The sequence below is a fragment of the Falco rusticolus genome, chromosome 10, assembly GCF_015220075.1.
Source record: "Falco rusticolus isolate bFalRus1 chromosome 10, bFalRus1.pri, whole genome shotgun sequence".
Classification (NCBI taxonomy): domain Eukaryota; kingdom Metazoa; phylum Chordata; class Aves; order Falconiformes; family Falconidae; genus Falco; species Falco rusticolus.
This window is the reverse complement of record NC_051196.1, coordinates 14,201,310-14,224,195: the sequence shown is the minus strand read 5'-3', so window position 1 is coordinate 14,224,195 and position 22,886 is coordinate 14,201,310. Positions and strand designations below refer to the sequence as shown.

Here is a 22,886-nt window from a genome sequence, read left to right as displayed (position 1 = left end):
GCCAAGGCCAAAGGCCTTTGCAAAATCCATCCCTGAGCCAAGGGCACGGTCACAAGGAGCCGGCCGAGCCCGGTTCTCTCCGGCGTGTTCAGAGGGCTGAAGATCCCCCTTAGGCTGAAAGAGACCCCTGCACAGGCTCCCCGGGGCACACCGCGGGGGCTGCAGCCAGCGGCCGGGCCGGGCCGTGCCCCGCCGAGGGGGCAGCGGGCAGCCGGTGCGGGGACCCGGGCCGGGGGGCGGGAACGCACCGGCCATAACGTCCCTCCCGGCGGGGGGCGCGGCCGTGGGGGCGCCGGTCTCACCTCCTCGGCGCTGCGGGGCCGCCTCCCGCAGCCCGGGGCGCAGGTGGGGGCGGGGGCGGCTCCCCGCGGGCGGGCCCCGGCCGGGAGGGACGTTACGGGCAGCCCCGCGGCGGTGCGGCGCGCAGGGCGGTGTCCGGTGCGGTACGTACCCGCTGCGGGTCGGGTCCGGGAGCAGCGGCGGGGGCGCGTTTTGCGGCGGGGCGGGGCGCGGGCGCTGCGGGGAGCGGGCGGCGGGCGGTGCCCGGGCAGCGCTTCAAGGCACGGAGCGGCCGTGGGAGCCACGCGGGGCCTGCGCTGCTGGCGGCCGGGACACCCTGCGTGGGGCCGTGACGCTCTTTGTGGGGCCATGATGCCCTCCACGGGGCTGTGATGCCCTGCGTGGGGCTGTGGCACCCTCCACAGTGCCATGACGCTCTCTGCGGGGTTGTAACACCCTCCACGGGGCCATGATGCCTCGTGTGGGGCTGTGACACCCACCGTGGGGCCATGACACCCTGTGTGGCTGTGGCACCCTCCACAGGGCCATGACTCCCTATGTGGGGCTGTGACACCCTCTGTGGGGCTGTGACACCGGGCCGTGAGGCAACCAGCACCTGGTGCAGCAAGCTGGCTTGAAGGCATAGCTACAACTTGGTTATGACACAAAATTCCATTGGTTTCTCTGCAGCTTCTTAACCCCCTGTGAGGAGAACGGCCCTTACCCGAAGCAGCTCAGCAGTCTTAAACGTGCCATTCACCAGAATTCAGTAGCTGTGCCGGTAAAGCTGGTGGACATGCTGCTGCTGTCAGCAAACGGGGGGTCTGGGTGGTGCCTGGTGAGGTGAGGTTTGAAGGAGACTAAAGCAGACAGATCTTTTGAGAAAGAAAATAGTGAGGACTGGCACTTAACTGAGGAGCTGGGAGAGCCCAGGGGCACAGCCACCGAGTGGTGGGGGTTGCCTTCCGTCACAATTGCCGGTCCACATCCTGGCCAGCCCTCGTGGTGCTGAGGGTTACAAGCGAATAATGACAATGTGCACAGAAAATCCATGAGCCTGAGCTTGGGACGGTGTTCACGTGGGATGGTGTGACTTGTAGGAGCCATTGGTAGCGTTTGTTTTAAACTACATGAATGTGATCTCTGGTGACTGACAGCAGAGTTACATATGGTGTCTTCTAGGCTCACAGATAACAGTGATTTAGAGACAAGAAATGTGGAGAGCTGTAATGCAAAGAATTTGCTTTGTGTTGTCAGCTACCTTTCCATTCGATTGTGGTTATGAGCATGCTGGCTTTAGGCAAACCGATGAGTTCTGCTCGTAGTTTAGTACAGAATGCAACTTCAAGTATACAATAGCAGCATGGGGGTAAGTGCCTGAAAATGTTGAGGGAGCAAGGGGATAAAAACTCTTGAAACTCTTACTGGCAATTTAACCTCCATTGATTTGAGATCAGCATCTCACATTTATGTAAAAACAAAAGGAAAAAAAAGAAATAACAAGGCAAACCTCTAAATAACTGTCATGAACTGAAAAACTAGGCTGAGCGTGATAAAAAAATCCACGTCGTGATTGATTCCATTAGGCATCTTCAGTAGCCTCCTAAAACAGGAGATGTGTTTTCTGCAGGGCCATGGCACCATCAGCACCAGGTATTTGGATTTGGTTTTCTTTACCAGCAGCTCAACTGTCTTGGACTGCCGGTTTTTTGAGACATAAAGTTGTATTTCTGTAGCATTTAACTTCAAGGTTTTGGGAAGACAGCAGTATAATGTAGTAGTTATAGTTCTGCAAATGATCAGGGATGGAAATGGTCATTTTGCCCAGTTACAGCATTTACAGATATTTACTGTTAAAGGAGAAAGAATGTTTTCTTCGCCATTGAGCGGGAAGGTTGGCTTTTCTGTGGTACTTTTAAGCATGCAATTGCAGGATTTTCTGGAACATTTTGAGTTCTTTGCTGCCATTTGCGGGCTGACCTTAATGTCCTATACATGTTCAACACAAAGAAAAATCACTTAATTAGAAATCAGGAATAACACACAGTTATGCAAAATGGACACCTTTCCTTTCCGTACAGCATGCTGGAAATGGGCAGAGCCACCAGACAGGGGTTTCTTGCCCATGTGGCAGCTAAGGCTTTGCTAGTGCTACTTGAGGAATGTTTCATCCCAGCTCTATGGGTTCTGTCATCCATTGCTCCAGAAAGGAGGAATGCCAGCACCAAGCTTCCTTGCACCTGGAGCTATTGCTTACCCTCTTCCCCCATGCTGCTGGTCCCCAGGATGGTCAGAGTCCCTGGGTGCTGTGTCTACCTTGCAGCTGGATAGCCTGACCGTCCAGGTCTTGCACAGTGCAGGTGAGAAAGAGCAGACTCGATGTGCCTGATGCTCACCTGGCACACAGGCGCCAGCTGGGAAGGCTGGGCACCATAGCAGTGGTGACAAAGCCCCAGCTGGTGTGAAATGCCTTACTGGAGTTATCTAGTGAAGACATGCCGGGTGGGCTCTGTGGAGAGCTTGACTCAGAATTTGTTGCCACTCCACTGATGCAAACCAGAAAAAATCCTGCTGAAGGGAGAAGTCACTTCTGTGGTGCTGTGTGTATGAGACAAAACCTAGACTTGCAGATCTAATTTGTGTATCTAAGAAGAAAAACATCTGGAGGGCATGGTGTAGCAGATATTTTTAATCATTGTCATTTGTCATTTTGTTTTAATAATGACACTATGATATGAATAACTCAAGGAAAACAATAAACAGCCTTTTTATTGTTACAAGATTTCTCTGGGTAGGTGGCTAACTGAAACAATTGCGTTACAGCAAAGACAGAAGTTTAATGCAAAAGCTGCAGTGTATGTAAACAGTAAATGCTTAACCTCACCACAAGGGAAATCTTTTTGCTATAATAATTTTCATGCTTCCTCTTCTGTAGCCAGCAAACTGAATAACATTGGAGCTGGAGGGCCCAATTCTCTTCTAATTAACAGCAATGTTATGCAGGTACAAGTTCATTGACTTCAATAAATAGACATAAATGAAAGAGCTGAATATGACTTGGAGCAGAGTAACAGTAGACAAGGTAGAGTTGCATATTTAATGAGCCACATATAATGACTTTTATTAGGATTGGAAAGTGTCGAGCGGAATCGTTTCCTATCCTACACGTATCAAAGGCTCCTGCTGCAACCTGTGAAGGAGATCCTCCCCTCTCTCTGCAGGATGCAGTGGCTCTTTCAGATTCTGCCTATTAAGAATGGAAGTATTTCAAGAGATTACTTTGTGATCAACAATAGATTTGACTGATGACACTAAGAGCTACAGTCTTGTGCAACAGGGGTACTGCTGATAGGAGTGTAGGCTTTGTCTATGTGGCAGTGAAGTTTAGGGCTGCCACCATCCACGATTCTCCCAGCAGTATAGGGTTTAATGAATTGTACATAGCAATAATTGTCTGTGAACAAAAGTATCAGTTAAACAAAAAATTCATGAGAAGTAGTCTTGCTGAATGTAAACGGATGGTGTAACATCCACGTTGGAACTAGTCACTGAGGCTCTTTTTGTAGTTATTGGAGAGGAGAAAAAAAAGAGTTCAGTTCATCTCATCCTAAAGCAGGTTTCTGAAAAAGCCAGCTGAATTGTGATCCAGATGGGTCTGTTAGGAGTGTTGGAAGTGGTGCATGTGATGCTCAGGGGCAGGTCACTGTGGTACATGTCTGAAATTAGTGAGGTGAACTCTGCTGTACAAGCTTCTCGCATTCAAGCAGAGCTGAAAATTCCCATCTGGCTTACAGTCTTCCCCATTGTAACATAAATTACGTGTATCTCATGTCAGTAACTTCCAAAAGTTTTCTTCTTTTTTTTTTTTTTTTAATCTAAGATTGTGTCTGGAAGGATTGGTTGCATCTGCTTTTTTTAGGTTGACCTTTTGTTCCAAAGCATTTACAAAACTTGCTGTCATGGACTGAGAGTATTTTGCTTGACATGCAATTGATGTGACTAAGCTCTCCATTTACCAGGTGAACAAATGCCAGTTAAGCAACTTCTGTGATAGGAAGACAATAAACTCCCCTCAGTTTCTTGCCATTAAAAAAAAAAAAAAAAAAATCTGATGTGGTTTTCTATTACCCCTGGTGCTATGATGAATCTTGTAGAAACAAGTTCAGATTTCTTAATTGAATGATAAAATAGGAGATGCCCAGAAGCCTTTTGAATCTGGCAAGTTTAGTGATGAATCTTCCCTGAGAGACACTGAGAAAGTAAAGGCTTACATATTTTTTCCAGTACCTTGTTTTGCCATTTGGGAGAAAAAAAAATATACAGTAAATTCATATACAACATCCAGGTAGTTATTAGATCCATGCCAAAGTTAAAGTTAAGAGCCTTTGCTTGAACACTAAGCATGTGAAATACACTTTAATTATTTGGCAAACCACTTAAGTAAGATGAGAAAATTGTGTACTAAACCAGTATGTGAACTACTGGATAGGCAGATGTAATGAATCTATGAACTACATTATGACAAACTTTGTAATGAGCTACTTAGGTTGGTGTATTATGTATATCCAGTTCTCAGAATTTCCCCTGGCCCACTCCAGTAAGCCAGAGGAGCTTCCTGGTGGCCTTAAACTTCAGAACCAAATTCTGGTTCTCGTGGTCTTGTTTTAAGCAGATACCTACAGGAATACCTACATATATTTAGCAGACGGAGAAAAGCTTCCATATCCCCAAAGGTGCTGGGTAGCTGGTTCTGGGAAGAGTGTTTTGTGCTTGAAATCCTTATACACTGAAATACCGGTGGAATAAATTGATCCGACCATTTATGTTGTTTATACGCTTTCTTGCAGCATTCTTAAATTCCAGTGGATGTGAATGCCATGCTTTGTGCTGGACAATTCAGCTTTGTCCAGGTGTCAGGCATTTTCTAATCTCGCTTACCCTGTTGTGACTTGCGAGGTTCTCCGGTGTACAGCTATCTGTTCACCCATCTTAGGTAAACTGGAGGAGGGGTACTTGCTGAGGGTGCTCAGTTCTGTCTGCTTCATGTTGGATATGGGTAGTATTAGCATTTAAAGGGATTCAGATAATTTTGTATGCAGAAGGGCAGGTATCAACAGCCTCTGAGTAGCCTAGGCAATTAGGCAATGGTTTCGTGCCTTGAGCTTCTGCATCTTAATTGTCCTAATTAAATCTAAACTATATTTTGGTTGCTTAAGTGTATCTGTGGATCTTATCTATTACCATCAGGTAATCCGCTGCCTTGAACAGAGAACTATCCTGAAAGCAGTACAGATGTAGCGAGAGTTTACAGAATGTTAAAATGATCATGCTCTTCTTTTTTTTTTAACCAGATATTCTAAAGTTTCAGTCTATTGGAAAGCTTCATTATGTTCCAGTACTTGTCTTGTTTCACAGAGGTTAGAGTAAGTATCCAATTATCACCTGTTAAAAACCCTAAAACGTACCACATCTTTGCAGTCGTACATAATAAAACTCTGTTCAAGAAATTTCAGAAGGATGCTGCAGCCAGTCCTGCAGTGTAAATATTTGTACAGTTAGGAGGAATATTGCAGTACTTGAGTAATGCTTTAGAATTAAGGTGGAGATACACATACATATATATTTACATGCATATGTTTGTGCACATATTTTATATATATATATAAAAGGAAAGTTATTCAATCTGGATATGAAGCCATTTTTGGATAAAAGGTGTTTAAATCTGTACGCACAGCAGCATAGCTGTGGCTTGGACTGCATTGCAAGTGAAGGTTGGTAATTACCGGGTTCCAATGAGGCTACTGCAGGCAAACAGGAGAAAGTAGAAATCAGTATTCTGCTTTGCTATACTTAATCAAATGAAATAAAAACGAGACCCAAGGGTCCTGTATAACGCAGTTCTAACTTGTAGCAAAGGAAAAATTTCAAAAACCTTCTGATAACTCAAATAGGTCTTAGTGAGTCAAAATACTGAAGCCAATGAGGTTTCCCTGTGCAAAGGCAACTGGGGAGACCCTGGCCCTGGCAAGGGATCAATATTTGCCCTGTGATCTCAAGAACAAAAACAACAGAAAAAAATACTGAATAAATGTGCAATATTTTAAATGGTTGAGCAGTCTATTAAAATATATGTAATGACTTATTGATTCAGCGGGAGACCAAATATTTTTCTGAGTAAGAAAAACATTAGGCCAGAACTTCTTTTCTAAAATTTGGATGCATCATCTTTCTGCAGTGCAGTACGCAGCTAGCTTTAAATAAAAGAGTGTATCGATAGAAAGCAGTCCAGCTGCGAAAGAAGGAGGCTCTTGCAGAACTCTATTGCTGTAGCTGAAGTCACATTTAAAAAGCTTTTCCTTGCAGGGAGGTGGATTCTGTGCTCTCTTTTCCATAGTTTCCACAGCAGGAATTAAGGTATGTGTACTTCAGCTTTTGAACATGGTTGGTAGTAACCTCTACCTTGGATTTGTGGGATTAATCTCAGGGTGTTTTTTTAAAAGGGGCTATTTGTGCAATACATACTGAACAGACTGCAGAAACAAAAGATACACAAGATGATGAATGAAACTGAAGCCCTGCAAAACTAAGCTATTTTTTTAATAGATGGGTCTGAGTACACCCTTTGCGCCTCAAAAAATGTGAGCAACAGATAGTGAATATTCCTAAAGGTCTAAAGAAGGAGGGAAGAGAATCATCTTAAAATGGTCTTTTTGCTCTACTGACTCCTTCTGTAATAGAATGCTCTTCTGGGTGTTTTAGGTAGTCCACGAAGGCGTTCTCCCTGCAACGATTTCATTAAAGCACCCAAAATGTGGAGGGTGGTGGCTAACCTCCTGCCGAGGGCCAAAGTCCCCAGGAGCAGGGTGTGCTGCCTGCAGCCGGCACAGAAGGGCAGGAGCCTGCTCGCCGGGACCACGGCACCGCTGGTCCACGCCACCCAGTCGCTCAGCATGAACCTGGGGATACAGAAGGTGGAAGCTTTGGACACGGGTCATTTTATCCGTGTGGAGTGGGAGGACGGGAGCGAGAGCCGCTACCCCTGCGTCTGGCTGAGGGACAACTGCCAGTGTCCCCAGTGCTTCCTGCGCTCGGCAAAGGCACGCAGGCTGCTCATCGAGGACCTGGACGTGAACATCGTGGTGAAGGAAGTTGCTGTGGCAGATAGAAGAAAGGTATTTGAAGCAAACCTTTTTTTTCCTCTCGTGAAACCTGTCTAACAATGCTTGTTAGTCTGTAAATTAGAGCCCGGGAAGCTCAGATCTTCCCACTTTTATATGAGACTTCACTTTACAGATGTTATGCAGAGGCTGCAGAAACCCAGGCTTCAGGTTTTAGACTGTAATTGTGCTTTTAAAAATTCTGCTGTGTATTTCTTCATCACTAGACATTGAAAAGAAAATGTAGGCATTCCCCACAGATTTAATTACCCTTGCACTTCCTCCCCCCCCCCCCTTTGTTCTCTAAGTAAATGGCTTGAAAATAATAAAAAAAAAAAGTGGCAAAGTGATGGTGGCCTTGGTCCCTAACAAAAATACCACTTTAACTCATTTCCAATGTGCAAAATACTTCATCTTGGAGCAAGCACTCAAAACCAAAGTTGAACCCAATATTCAGAGCTGGCCCGGTGTCTTTATCTGCATCTGACACTTGTTCATGAAAAAGAGAAGGCTGTTGGGCAAGAGAGGACAGGAACTGCCCTCCCTGTGAATTTTAATCTTTCCTGCCACATAAAAACCTTATATATAATTTCAATTTTATGGGTTATATTAAAAGCAATACATTGCTCCTTTGATATGCAAAATCATTTCCTTCATTTTACACTTAAAGATGTTTTAAATGTGTTAAAGATGCAGCAGTCAAGGCTGCAGCAGCTGGGGCAGGCTCGTTGCAGGCTGGGTTTGCAGGGTGTTTGCAGAGGCTGACCCAGACGGGAGCATGGCTCAGCTGCAGGGTGAAGGTCTGTACTGAGGAATTCCGGGCTCCCACATTGATTGATTGTTACTAGAATTAATGCCATATAAATTCATTATTTGAATAGGCAAATGTGTTAAAATAGTAGAGGGAATGCCTGCTTCCACTTATACTCAGAAACTGAGGAGAGCACATCATGTCAATGGGTGGAATTATGTGGCGTGGGAATCAGTATCTGCTGGACAGCCTTGAGAATTCAGCTGAGATCATGTGCTGCACTGAGCTCTTGCAGTTCATGACAAGCAAAGGCATATGCTTTATTTCCATGGTTTTTTCTGGATTAAAAAAAACAAAAAACAATGCCTTTTTTAAATTTATTTCAAAGAGGGCAGACTTTTCATAACTAGGGGAGCGATTTCTCTCCTATCATTTCTTTTTTGCCTGTCTGTCTTGTCCTTTTTTGATGAGCTGTCAGTGTTTTGGAAGGCATTTTTTCTCTCTTTGAGTGGTGGTGAAGCATTCTCCCCAGTGATATGTGCCAACTTCCCTGGTTCTCCTCTTTCTGCTAAGCACAGCTCCCACAGTGAAAGCAGCCCACACAAAACAGGAAATTAGGTCATGAGTTCATGTAGAAATAAGCATTTATAAAAGGTGTCAGAATTTGGATGATGTTCAGGTTGGGTTTTCATTACTTGTTTTACATTATGCTCCAGGAAAAGCTTAACTGTGATATTATTGATCTAAATATTACAATTTCTGCAGTTTCTAAAGGAGTTTCTTGTTCTAGGTGATGTTTTCTGATTTTTTTTTGTTTAAAATTATCTTTTCTTTTATACTGGAAGATCTCTATTACGTGGCCTGATGAACACGCAAGTGAATATGAAGCTGAGTGGTTGAAAAAACGGTGCTTCTCTGAAGAAGCCAGAGCAGAAATGCGAGAAAATTTATTTTTACCAGGTAGGAATTCAAAGCATATCTCTAATGTTTGTTCCAAATACAAATAATCTGACGGTGACAGTCCCAGCTGTAAGCCACTTGTGTGAGGACCAGGTCTACCCAGCTGGAGCAGTGGCAGCTGCTCTTGGTGCTCAGTGCCAGGCTGTGCATGCTCAACAGGAGCCTGTGGTTACCCATTCCCTTTTCTAACCTCAGGACCTGTGAAGACTTCAACTGGTTGGGCTGTGTTTACTTTCCTGAGAGCCTTTTCTTTCCAGAAAGGGTCAGTAGGTCTCAAAAATGAGTTTTGTGGACCAGCAGTGGTGTATGTGAAAATGCAAGTGTGCGTGTGCTGTTTAAATTATTTAAATTCTTGGATTTAGAAAGATCATTCAGAATTGGAAGGGAGTTATAACCAAAATAATTTTTCCCTTTCTGTGGCCACCTGTTAAAAAGTAACCGTGTTGCTTAGCAGCGTCTAGTGCTGAAGTTCAGGCTGTGTTTGCGCCGTGTCCCACACTTATTGCAGGAGCTGACTGTGGGTCATGAAGCATTTTGTGCAACGGGCAGTGTAACGTTTACCCAGTACAAATGACTCACCCGTCTGAGTCAATAATTATAGGTCCACTAGGTTTGTCATGACGAACACCATCATTCCTTTGGCAGCCTTTCAGATTGCAAGCATGAGATGTGTGAAAACCTGTAAGATTTCTGCTGTTGCTCTTGACAGTGTTCCTGTGAGATTTGCTCTTGCAGACATTTGTGGGTCTGTATTCAGAGTTAAAACAGTATCCGTTAAAACAGGATATTACTTCAGGAAAAAGAAACTAGAGGCAGGCTGATGGCGTGAAACTCAGATCCAGGTATCAGTTTCCTCGGAGTTCAGCAAAAGGCAAATCTGTGATTGGTTTGTGCTCCTTTATTCATGTGGTTTATATTCTAACAAAGAAAAGAAATTTTGTTGGTTTGGGTTTTTTCCCTGAAAGATGAGAAATGGGAAAATATGTGGCCCTAGGTATCTCCTGCATCTGAGCTTTGGCACATTAGGAACAACTGAAAGGGCCAGTAAGCTTTCCAAATTTCTGTAGGTCAAATATGCCTTAGCTCTTAGCACATGCTCTCCTAAACAAAAGTAAGTTCTTAAGATTCAGCCTTTTATAACTGGCTTAAAACTTAAGTGATGAGTAATATTTCTGTTCATTTCAGTGGATCCTGTAACAGACTCTTCTTTGTTTGGAGTGGAACTTTTTTTCCCCTAGTGATATAAAAGTTCGTGTCTACTTTAACTCTGGCAAGAGTAAACTACACTGTTTACTATTTCAGAGGGTTGGGCATGTTCCCAGAATGAACGTGGTGAAGATGCAAACCTCATTCAGGGAAACTAGACTTGATTTCTCATGTAGTAAGAAATTTATTTGGGAAAATGAAGGTGCTGTGGAAGCTAGCAAGATGTTTTGTAGCCTTTTGAGGGGAACAATGTAAATTGAGTGCTGCTTTAATTAATGCCCAGGCAAATTAGTCTACATCTCTGGTTGTTTATTAGCGAAAGGTATCAATAACTGAGATTTCAGATGTAATGCTACTTTTCTCTCCCTATTATGAGGTCTAAGTGGCTGTGATTTGGCTACACACACACACATTTACACAGTGCTTGCTCTCAGCATCTAAATACAATGCTTGTTTTGGGGGCCAGTACTCCCACTGGCTACCGCTCTTCTGCACTGGAGTGGTCCAGGTAAAATATACCCCAAAGACATGTTTTATTCTTTGGGCAATGCTTTTGTAAATTCTGTTTTCCATGCCATATCTGAAGAAATATGTTTATAGAAGTTGTACTAAGTAAGGGCCCGCGTTAACTCTGGCTTTGCTCAGTAGTGTCGTTCTGCTCTTTCTCACTTCTCAGAGCAGAGCTGGCTCCTTGTGGCGGACAGCTTCTCCCAGCTTTTCTCAGGTTTCTGTTGCAAAAAAAGGCTACAGTTACAAAGTGTGTGAGTTTGCTGGCTGGCTGTTTAAGACCTGTTTCTCATTGTGTATCAGGGTAGGTTTAGAATTTGCTTCCTTCTGGTCAGTGGAGTCACACACTGGAAATTACAGGCCCTTAAGTAGCTAATCATATCCCAGCAGGATAGTATTACGGACAATGAGATGGAATGCCAGCCCTGCGTGCTGGTTCAACAAATACAAGAGCAAGCACACTAGGCTGCTGTAGTTTGAGGTTAACCTTCACTGCTGACATTGGGGTAGCTGTGGCTACCTCTTTTTTTCTGTCTTTTTGAAAGTAAGTTACTTGCTTTGGGTGTTGCTTTTATGTTTTTTCATCATTTCTGATTCAAAAAGAAAGATGTTAGTCATATGTCAAATCCAAAAAGAAGACATAGTGGGTTGTATGTCAAGGTTTTGGCAGCAGGGGGCAACAGGGGTGGCTTCTGTGAGAAGATGCCAGAAGCTTCCCCCATGTCCAACAGAGCCGGTGCCAGATGGCTCTGAGACGGACCCACCACTGGCCGAGGCTGAGCCCATCAGCAATGGTGGTAGTGCCTCTGGGATAGCGTGTTTAAGAAGTGGTGGGGGGGAAATCTGCACAAAAAAAAACCAGTTGAAGAGAGGAGTGAGACTGTGAGAGCAACAGCTGACACTGAGGCCGGTGCAGCAGGAGCAGGAGGGCTCCAGGCGCCGCAGCAGAGGTTCCTGGCAGCCCATGGGAAGCCCCCGGCGGGGCAGGCTGTGCCCCCAGCCCACGGAGGGTATGGGGGGGCAGAGCCCCACGCCGGGGCAGGGGGTGCCCGACGGGGCTGTGACCCCCTGGGCAGCCCAGGCTGGGGCAGGGTCGCTGGCAGGACGCGTGACCCGGGGGGGCCCACGCCGGAGCAGGCTGGGCCTGAAGGACGGCACCCACCGGGGGGGACCCACGCCGGGGCAGGGGGTGAGGGGCTGCGGCCGGGGGAAGGGCTCACGCCGGAGGAGTGTGTAGAGGATTGTCTCCCGTGGGAGGGACCCCAGGCTGGAGCAGGGGCAGGGCGTGAGGAGGAAGGAGCGGCGGAGACACCGTGGGGTGGGATGGACTGACCGCAGCCCCCATTCCCATCCCCCTGCGCCGCTCGGGGGAGGCGGGAGGGAAATCGGGAGTGAAGCTGAGCCTGAGAGGAAGGGAAGGGTGGGGAGAAGGTGTTCTGAGATTTGTTCGTATTTCTCATTACCCTGCTCTGATCTGAATGGTATCACAGTAGTTTTCCCCCAGTTGAGTCTGTTTCGCCCGTGACAGCGATGGTAGGAGCGATCTCCCTGTCCTGTCCCGACCCACCAGCCTGGTGCTGTGCTCCCTCTCCCCTGCCCGGCTGAGGAGGGCACTGACAGAGCTTGGGTGGGCACCAGCCCCCAGCCAGGGTCAGCTCCCCACAGAAGAGTAGGTCAGATTTGCACTGCATGATGGAAGTGACTATAAATAGCTCTTATAGCTCTGTGGCAATACATCAAGATTCTGCTTTTAAAAACACTGCCAGATCCTGTCTGTGTAGTATGCAAAGTCTGATATTTGTTTATAAGAGCAACAAAAGAGCCATCTTCTACTTCTCCAGCTATGGTGTTTCAAAGATAACTTTTTTTCCCCTCCTGTTTACTTGTGTCCTCCCCAACGAACTTTACAGGAGTGATTTACTACCTCGTGCAGTCTCTCTGTAACTCAGATTGTGTGTGTGGTGGAGGAAGCTTGTGGAAGACATTGAGTATACAGGTGCTTTCCAGTACCCAGCCTCTCATGACATTGCTTTTGCTGAGGATTATTTTCCAGCACACTGGCATCCCATCAACAGGATGTGGGAGAAAAAAAAGTTCAATAACATCACAGTTATATTTTCCTTTTGGGTAGAGAAGAAGATTCAGCAGAGGTAGTACCTGGTGCTACTTAATATTTTTGACCTTAGGTTAGGTTAAGGTTTTAACTTGAGGTTAAAGATTTCAGATTATGATTGTCCTTTAAAATGTGATAAAATGATGCTGGGCGTGTATCCAGCTCCACCAAAGTTTGAGTCAGAATGTTAACAGCATCAGTAGTGCTTTCCATTTCTCTGTTAGGTCCTGAGAGATTATAATTTCAAGAGGAAGAAGTTAAAAGTTATATTTTACTAAAAGAGTTCGGTCATTTGAAAATTTATCCTGTAGTAATTAATAAGAGCTGCACCACAATTTAGGGTGCCATAGACATAATTCACAATACAGCAAAAATACACTTGGCCTTCAGCAAACATTAAAGCACACATTGTAGACAAATTAATTTTAGATTAAGGAAATTAATCTATGCTGTCTAGACTTCCTTTCCCACATGACTCCAGTACAGAAAGCTTTAACCAGCACTGACCCAGCTTGCACAGTAAATGCTGAATAATTCCGAGTGTTCATTGATGCCTGTATGCCATCTGCAGGAACTGAGCAAAGGCCATCTTCTCATTTTGTGCAAAGTCCAGTATAGGTGACTTTTTATGACTAACCCAGTCTGATCAAGAAATGGGATTCTTTTTTTCTCCCCTGCACCCCCATTTTATTTTTCTGAAATTGAAAGAGACGGTGACTCATTAATTCTTTCAAACACATTTAATTCTTACCATTTTGCAAAGCTTGTAGATCTGTAGCTTTATTAGTCATAATGTGAATGATCAATGAAGACACAAAATAATTCTACAAAGCCTTTGGTTTTGTCCCTTACGAATTGTTCAGCTACCTTTGTAAACATCAAGATTTTTAACCTGGCTACTGCAGCTGTGCTGTGCAAGTGAGACCTAAGGCTACCCAGGCACTAATGGCTCATTCCTATCTTTCTTACCCCTTCAGCTTTCAGCCCGTATGTTCTTAGATTTCTACTGTAGTACAATGGAAACTATATGAACTGTGGTTACGCAGCGGGAGAAAACATGCTATGCTGACATGATAAAATAATGAAGAACATGAGTGGGATCAATTACCACCAGGAAAGACTGGCAAGAAATACAGTCTCTGTTCAGTGCAGCTTCTTGATAGATTTTCAGGCTGAAGGGTCTTTGTGGATAAAAATGGGAATAAAGTTCCTTTTGTTCAGTATATGAGAGAATAACATGCCCTGTGGGATGCAGAATTTTCAAAGACTTTTATATAGACTTCTTAAAAATATTGTTAAATGGAAGAACTTAAATATCTTCACATCACAGGATCTTTTCTTTTTTGGTTTTATGATGTATGCTTTCCTGTCCCTTTTCCAAAGAATTATGGACCTGATAATTTGTCAAGTTGTAAATATTGGGCAGCATACTAACATTTTTGTCTGGGACTGTGGAGAAGGAGATCTTTATAAATGCTGCCTATTTTAGTGTAGCCCTATTACTTGTCTCTGTCCTACTACTGTTGGACTTACCTGGCTGTAATGGTCTCTGGGACCAGTCAGGAGAATTCCTTCCCTGCTTTTCATGCAAATAAATAGGAGTTGTTTAAAAATAGTTCATGTGTATGTCAGACATCAGTGTTAGAAATCAGACCTCCGATCTGTTGCAGCTACTAGAAGGATTAAAACTGGTGCCCATATGTTTGAATCAAGCTCAAAGATCTCCCTCAAAAAACCCCTAAAATTACTAATATGTAAAGCATAAAGATTAAAAAGGCTGTAGGAAATTCTGTGCTAAAATGATGAGGAAGTCCCCATATAATCTACTCTGCAATTTACTGTATGCACCTGGTATAAGTAATCATCCGATAGTCAGCTGCAGGAAGGCAGTATGATTCTCAGCCAATTTCCACTTTGCTAATAATAAAAACATTTATTACACTTTCAGCCTTGAGCTGGTATGTAAATGCTGCAAGTTTCACCCCATTTTCTGTGGCTTTATTCCTGCAAACGAACCACTTTATTTTAGTTATGGCTCTGAAATTTTATCTGCTTCTTCTGTTCAGGGTGATTATGCCTTTCTAATATTTTGAAAGTTTTATGCTGTGTAGTGAAGACAGTGGTTTGGCTTGTGCTCTGAGTATGCAACTTTGTCTTTTGATTGTTTTTCATTGTTTTCTTTGGCATATTTAGTATTAAAAAAAGTGGTCAGATTCATATTCTTAGCATAAAGCGTTTGTCACTGTTGCATATGAAATTTTCATGAATGCGCTAAGGAAACGTGTCATCTTTAAAAAACAGTCAAAGAGTAGCTGTAATGGTTTACCGTCAAGGCAGAACGATATATCAAGATGGGCTTTGCGAAGGTCTGTGCTTTCTGAAATACTGTTCCTTATTTTCATCCATGACTATGATAGAAAGAAATAACCGCATTAAACTTGCAGATGACACCAACCAGAGATTGACTGGAAATGTGTTGAAGGATCAGGGTTGCAGTTCTAAATGACCTTGGCAAATAGGAGAAATGGTAAAAATGTAAAAAATGCTTTAATGCTTTAATGAGTCTGGTGACCTGTTCATCTAGCCTAATGCTCAGGCTCCAGCAGCAATGTAGTAAAAGCATCTAAGCCAAACCACTCTCTGCAGTTTAACTCCATCATATTTCTTTAGCAACCACAGTCATGGCACCAGGGTTTCCTGTGGGATGCTGCAGCTCGGCAGCTGTTTGAGTGCAAGATAGAGAAAGGACCGCCCGCGTGGGGTGGGCTTGGTGCTGATCACAGGCTGAATCTGAGCCTATGCTGGCAGACTTTTGGGCTCAGGGCTGACATTGCTTTCAGCTGAGCCCAAAGAGAAGCCTAACCTGCAGAAAAGATCAAATAGTCCTTCTGCTCCTGTTGATGGAGTAAGGTTTCCAGAGCGTGTGTCAATTTTGGGCACTATACATGAAGAAAGACTACAAAGTGCCCATTGGAAAGCACTGTGCATGATCACTAGTCTAGAAACAGTGAATGATTCAAGTGCAGGGAGCAGGGGGAGCGAGAGGAGGAACCGTTTGTTTCCATGTTCATGGTGGATACATCACTATACAAAAGCATGTGAACCTATGTGAACAGGTTTTCTTAATGCTGTTCAGAATAGGTAAAAATTGGAGCTCAGATAAACTATAAAATGTTTCAAATTAAAAGGAAGATTTTAAGACCTGAGGTGAGCCATGTTTTAATATCAACAACTTTACAAGCTGCACTGGATTTTTTTCCTCCCAGATACCAACTGCTGCTGCGTTTCAAACATTTCCCAAGATTAGTAATACTTAGGGCTGTACAAAAGCCATTTTCAGCTTTTGGCATGTGTCATTACAGAGTACATTGGCAAATGTCAAGGGGGAAAGGTTACTCCTGCAGTAGCTGAAAGACTAAGCTCTTGGCTGCATCAAGATGCCACTGAAGGGCTGGGAACTTGGAGCCTTTCTTCTCTGAAACATGAGGTAGGATTTATAAGAATTTGTGTACCAGCCTACACTTTTAAAAAGAAAAACAAACACAAACTACTAAGGACGCTGGCTGCACTTCTCACTGGAAGTGAATTCCTGTGGGAAAACTGGAACTTTGAGAACAGAGTTTATAGCCTGGCCAGGCAGGATTTAACTGTATTTACCACTTTCTATCTTTGTTTTGTTTTGGTGTTTGTTGGTTTTTTGGGGGTTTTTTTTGTTTTTTTTTTTTTTAATACAGAATAGCTAAACATTGAAAAATGCCTAAGAAGCTGCTTTATTTGAACTGTTTGACAGTTTTAATAGCTGCCTGGAGAGTATCAGTGAACAGTTCTGTTTCCTTGAAATTTTGCAATTTCCATGTTGTAGTGGTACTGTAAAGCTTAAACATCTCAGCCAGTAGGCAGTGTTGACTCCTGGATACACTGCAGGGTCTGGGAAAGGATAAATTCCCAGTACGTGGCGGGATTCACATCACCGATTGTTTTTACACAGAGAAAAGACTGCTTTTGCATGTTACATACAGAAACAGTCTGAATCGGCTCCGTAGGGCTGGAGATGTGAGGCCAAGTGAGAGCCTCCCCCGCAGGGGGTCTGGTGGGGACGAAGGCCAGCTGGGTGGCTGTTGCTGGAACGTTCTCCCCAGATCTGCTCTAGGGGTTGGCAGTCCCAGGCGGGTATGCTGAGTGTGCACCGTTTTGCAGTGCTGTTGCAAAGCGGGTGTTTGCAACGAAAGCCAAAACCACCCCAAAACCCAACACCATTGGCTGCAGAAGGGGCATCCCGGTGTTAGGTGGAACCTTTAGCAAGCACGGTGGGAACTGGGAATTTGAACAAGAGGAGTCTACAGTCCGTGTACTCGGGGACGCCTGGGGCTCCTGGAGCTGTAGTTAAATTCCAGGTACATACATTTATATCCCAAAGTGGGGGAAGACCTGTTGGTGCATTCCTTGAAATACTAAAATTCCTCTACCCCTTGTTTTATGTAAGGAAGATTGGGAAAATATTTATTAGCAAGACAGCAAGAAAGATTAGGAAGGAAAAGATGAAACTTAACTATTCCATTAGTTTTCACGTGGTTATTTACCTGCACCAACACTGAAGCTTGAATTTGCCTTTCAAGGGATATTCTTGGCAGTTCACACAGCATACCTAAAGCTATTTAAATTTCATAACTTTTAACAGAGAAGGAGGAGAACATTCATATTTTATTTTTCACCCATACATCAGGTGTGTGAAAGGATGTATATTGAGTTAAACACACTGGAGCAGTGAGTAGCAGGCCATGGAGTGGTCTCCAAAAGGAATTTAATGAGGTGAGATTACATCTCTCCTCAAGGATTGCACCTTTTTTCCTTTTGAGAACATGTTGTGAAATTCAACAGCTTGTCAATCATACAACAGCTTTGAAACACGAGGTAGAGTATAAAAGATGGTCTGTGTGGATAGCTTCTATTTGGGTATGTGCGTTGTGTTTCTTGGACAGTCTTTAACCAGCCTTAGCCAAAGGGGAGAGGAGCACCACTGGCTGGAAATTTGCAGACTTTGCAACTGTTGAAAAATGTGTAACTATGTAGTGTCTGGGTTTGCTTTTTTCATGAGCACGTTGCATTTTGTACTTGGTACCTATATCTAGAGAGAAGAAAAAGAACCCCCCAAACCTGGCTCTTTACATCTTTTTGAAGTACAGCATGTCCCTCAGTCACCAGGTGGAATCCCCGGAGCTCTCATTCTGAAACCTGCTTGGAATAGTTTTTATTACTCCTGTCCGCTGAAAGGATTTTGGAATAGAGAGACATATAGATGTTTTATAAATTATGCCATCTGAATTTTGCAATGTTTATGATCTCGTTTCTAGTGCGTAATCTCTGTGATCAATGATTGGGCAAGTTAACTGAAAATTAGATAAAATACCAAGTAAACTCTGATGCAGATGTGATTTAAACAAAACAGTTATTCTATGAAATAGATAAAATCCTTTCACGCTTTATTGTGCGCTCTCTTAAGAATAAGCAGCTTCAAATTAAATACATAAAAGCGAGGGAAAACCAAATTACATCTTTACTGTAAGAATAAGAGCTCTGATTCAACATCCAAGAGAATGCTTGACTTAAAACACTATTTTTTTTAAGTTTTCCAAAATACTAAAATCAATGCAAAATTTATGAAGAAAAAAAAGAAAGATAGCATCTTTGTTCTGTTTACCCATTGCTGTGTGACATCTTCAGTTTGAATGTGTGTATGTGTTTATTCGTGCATACAAACCACTAAACTGGCAAACTTGTGAGACATTACAAGTGGAAATTAATGAGAAGAGAGCAAGGGAGTGTTGTATTCGGGGAACAGAAATCTGAAATAGCTCTTTCATACAGGGGAGAAGGTAAATACCTCACACCTCTTTCTGTGCATTACAGTAACGTCGAAGGGCAGGTGTATCTGTCCCAGTGGTCTTTGGTACCTGCCAGCAGCGCTGCTTTTCAGGTCAAGCGGGCAGATCACGCCTCATTTCCTCATCCTGCAAGTTAACACACAGTTATTAATACCCTACAAAAAGTCTCAAATATGTCAGCCCCAGCGTTGTTACCGAAGGGGCTGTAGTATCGCCATCACCAGGGCTCTTCGGCTTCTGAAATCGGCTGAGCTGCGGCACTTGGCAGCTCTGTGAGCGGTGGCTGCCGCAGCCAGCCCAGCTGAAATCTGTGGAGGGGACAGAGTGCTGTCATGGTGCGGGGTTATAAAGGCTTGCATGCTCTCTGTTCAGTGATAAAGTATTTTTTCCTGTGAATTAGAACTAAATGCACCGTGCAAACGTTTCAGGGGGTAGCAGCAGTGTGTGAGGTAGGAGCAGGGCAGAGGTCTGTGCGGAACCTGGGAGCTCGGCAGCAGTGGCGCTCTGGGCCGGGGCCATCCCTCCTCTCAGCACCTTCTGCTCTGTACACCCCTCAGGAAATAAATTACGCTGCTCCCTGGGCAGTGTTTTAACTCCAGACCTTACCTGTGAGGGGTCGCTGGTTGTGTCTCAGTGCCAGGCATCTGCTGCCGTTTTCTGGCTATTTATGCAAAAGGGGAGGAAAAGGGTCTGTGCTCTGGTCATTCCGTTAGGACAGCCTCAGTGTCTTCTGGAGGTCTCTCACTTTGTTTTCAGCTCCCAGCACCAGGCTGCTGTCACTAAACTATTAACTGTCGTTGCCAAGCAGGTAGCCTAGCTCCTCTTCCTTGGCTCCAGTTTCCCCTGCAGCCAGCAGCAGTTTTTACTCAGTCTCCAGAGTCACCTTCTTCCTACCAGTCAGTGTCCCCACTTCAGCTTCCCTGAGTTTTTCCCCAGGTAATGCACCTCCTCCTCCCTAGACAGCTTCTCGCACTGTTCAGTTCACCTCTTCCCCTCTCAGGGGCCTGGGACAGAGGCTTTAACGGAGAGCAGGGGAATGGCTCAGCTCATCCTCATCTTTCCTTCTCGTCTCTCCCCAGATGGCCGCATCCACAGGCAGCCTCCGGCAGCGGCTAGGCAGGTGCCTGGGCAGCACAGCGGTGGGGACACTTGCAGCTGGGAAGCTGTAGGAAGGTCTGCTACCAAGTCTCCTCGTGGACTTGGACCTCAGCAAGCTTGGGGTAGGGGGGGATTCACCAAAATGTATTTCTCACATTGCCTCAGTCACTAAAATCAGAGGAATTAGAGCCTTTGCTGGACTTTTTTTTCAAACATGAGCAAAAAGTGTACTGCCGTGCTCAGTTCTGTTCTAAGGTACAGCCAAGCCTTTTGACTTGACTGTTCTCTCCATAGATTCAAAGAAAGAAATCTTTGGCATGAAAAAATAGTCAGCCCAAAAGATTATCTTTTGCTACGGTTATAAGCATTAAAAACAGCTTTACAACAGAAACACCAGTTTCTGAGGAAATAGTACCACTTGTTAATAACAACTTTTTCCATATTAGAGCTACTGGTATGTGTGGGGTGTGTATCTGGTATCATAAATATACGTAGACAATAGTAGTGCAAATGCAAGGGAAAAAACAATTACTGCTGATGCCTTCTAGCAAGGCAGCTTAATAAAAGCTGTATCTTGACCTAAGATTCATTTACACTGGTAAACCTGTAGTTGTTTCATTTTTAATTTACTAACAATGCTTACAAATGCAGCTTGTTAACAATAACATCACTACAGAGTCCCTGTAGCAGCTTTCTTTCAGGTGCACGGGCAGCCATTTCACTTGGCTTTAAACCCGGTTCTATGTTAAACTCCCTGTACCATTTTAAATGCTCCATGAATAAACAGAAGACCAGGATGGGCTCAGTGATCCAGGGACACCACGTGGTATTTTAGGACTTTCTCTGGAGATCTTTCAGCTGTGGAGGAAAGTCACCTTTCGTGGTAAAGTATCCAATGTGACCCACAACTGTGGCTTCCAGTGTCCTCTGCCAGTAGCACAGACAAATTAAATTAAAATTAATTGCATTAAGAACTGGCAAAGTCCAGAAAGTGTCCTGGTGAGAAGCTGTGCTTTGGGTTCCATGATTAATTTCCTGCCTTTTTGCTTTCTGTCTTACATTACCGATCCCTTGAGTTCCTGGCTGAATGCACTGGAGCCATTAAAACTTAGGTGATACCTGTTTTAGGGTTGTCTGGCAGGGTTAGTCTGGAAGGGGGGGGGTGGAAATGGGCTGGGGGGAACAATCTTTATTATTTTAACAAACTGATCTTGGCCTATGAATACTGAGGCCAAAATAAAGAAATGTGGTGTTTAGTTATTATGTGGCTTTGCCTGTACTAATGAGTGGCTATAGCACTGCCTTTTATTGAAAGAAATTAATTTGATTTCAAATGTGTCTGAAAATGTTAAAATGTACCTGACTGGAGTAGTTTTAAATAGATGGCTAACAAAGAGGTTCTTCCTGCAGCATCCCGATTTGTCGTAGCTTCTCCACATGGACAAATGAGTCAATCAGTATTTTTTTCTAAATCTCTTGTATGCTAATGGTATGAGATGAATGTAATTTGAATTTGTGGAAAATTATTTGTGAAATAATGGAAAGTATGAATATTGGGCTGATTCTCGGTTATACATCACTCTGGGAAAGTCAGTGACACGTCCCATCACTTGGGGAAGAGCAATCATATTATTAGTATTAGTATTATTTACCATTATGATTTCTCAGTATTATTTATCATTATTATATCTCTTTTCGTACTTCAGAATATTCTGAAGGCGACAGGTGAGATGAGTCCCAGGGGAATGGAAGTTTGAAGTTAGAATTACACAATTTTTGAAACACACAGATGGTCTGTATTTGGCCTTGTTTCATGTGAGTGTGCTAATTTTACACAGATATTACTTTCCTCATCTGTGTTTTGCAGTGGTGCTGCTATATCCTTCACCCCAGCTGTGGAGCCTGCTCAGGGTGAAAGGAATATTGGGACAATTTTGCTGCCAAACTGAAAAAAATGTCTGTGGAGCATCTGCAAGGTGATATTTTCCAAAGCTGTAAGCACTGGCCAAACTTGACAAGTTTCACAGGAATAGCCAGTGTACGTTCCTAAGATGTGACCAACTTACATGCCAAAATTGACACTTGAAAGAATAAAAGCACTGAAGCTACTCCACTAAGCCAGTGTGAAAATTTTGACTTGGCTGATGTAGATTTATCTTCACAGCTGTAGGCTCTGGATCCACTTCGGCTGTTGCTGAAACTTTTTGGTGGATGCTGCCATAGAAAACCCCATCCCACATGGTTAAGGTTTACCAACGTTACAAACAAACAAGCAAAATACACCTAGAGGGAAGTGGGAGGCAGCGCCAGTGGTAGGAAGCTCTTCCAGCTCTGCTCTGCGTTGCAAAATGGTTCATGCACATCAGCAGGGACACATAAATAATGGGCCAGAGGTTGTACTTCATCTGGGAGGGCAATAGAGGGCAAGTTTAACCTCATATAACCCCCAGGGCCTCGATTTGACCTCTAGTAACCTCAAGTTGACCTCAAATAACCCCAGGGGCCTCAGTTTGACCTCGAGTAACCCCGGTTTGCCCTCTAGTAACCCCCCGGGGGCTAAGTGGTTGTCCTCAGATGACCCCTGAGTCCAAGATTTTGGGTAAAGTTGACCTCTAGTAACCCCATATGCTAATTGGTGTCCTCAGATGACCCCGGCGTGTTCCTAAAAAAGGCAGTTTGACCTCAAGTAACCCCGGGGGCCTCAGTTTGACCTCTGGTAACCTCGGGGGCCTCGATTTGATCTCTAGTAACCTCAAGTTGACCTCAAATAACCCCGGGGGCCTCAGTTTGACCTCGAGTAACCCCGGTTTGCCCCCTAGTAACCCCCCGGGGGCTAAGTGGTTGTCCTCAGATGACCCCTGAGTCCAAGATTTTGGGTAAAGTTGACCTCTAGTAACCCCATATGCTAATTGGTGTCCTCAGATGACCCCGGC

The 22,886-nt window shown here is 44.2% G+C and overlaps 1 protein-coding gene and 1 long non-coding RNA gene across 4 annotated transcripts in view; both read left to right on the top strand.

Moving 5' to 3' along the window:
* Positions 1-332: 332 nt before the first annotated feature.
* BBOX1 (gamma-butyrobetaine hydroxylase 1) overlaps positions 333-22,886 on the top strand; it is a 41,391-nt gene continuing 18,837 nt past the window's right edge. The window contains exons 1-5 of one of the 3 annotated variants that reach the window (XM_037401613.1): positions 340-443; positions 5,631-5,702; positions 6,643-6,693; positions 7,039-7,451; positions 9,033-9,147. In XM_037401613.1, coding sequence (XP_037257510.1) covers positions 7,089-7,451; positions 9,033-9,147 — 478 coding nt within the window. In that variant the 5' untranslated portion in view covers positions 340-443; positions 5,631-5,702; positions 6,643-6,693; positions 7,039-7,088. Of the gene's footprint in view, positions 444-5,630; positions 5,703-6,642; positions 6,694-7,038; positions 7,452-9,032; positions 9,148-22,886 lie in introns of all 3 variants that reach the window. The other 2 variants (XM_037401614.1, XM_037401612.1) reach the window with 2 other exon arrangements.
* On the top strand, positions 12,281-22,087 carry LOC119154274. Its single transcript, XR_005106418.1, has 2 exons — positions 12,281-16,460; positions 21,821-22,087. It is a non-coding gene; the product is annotated as an uncharacterized LOC119154274 (long non-coding RNA).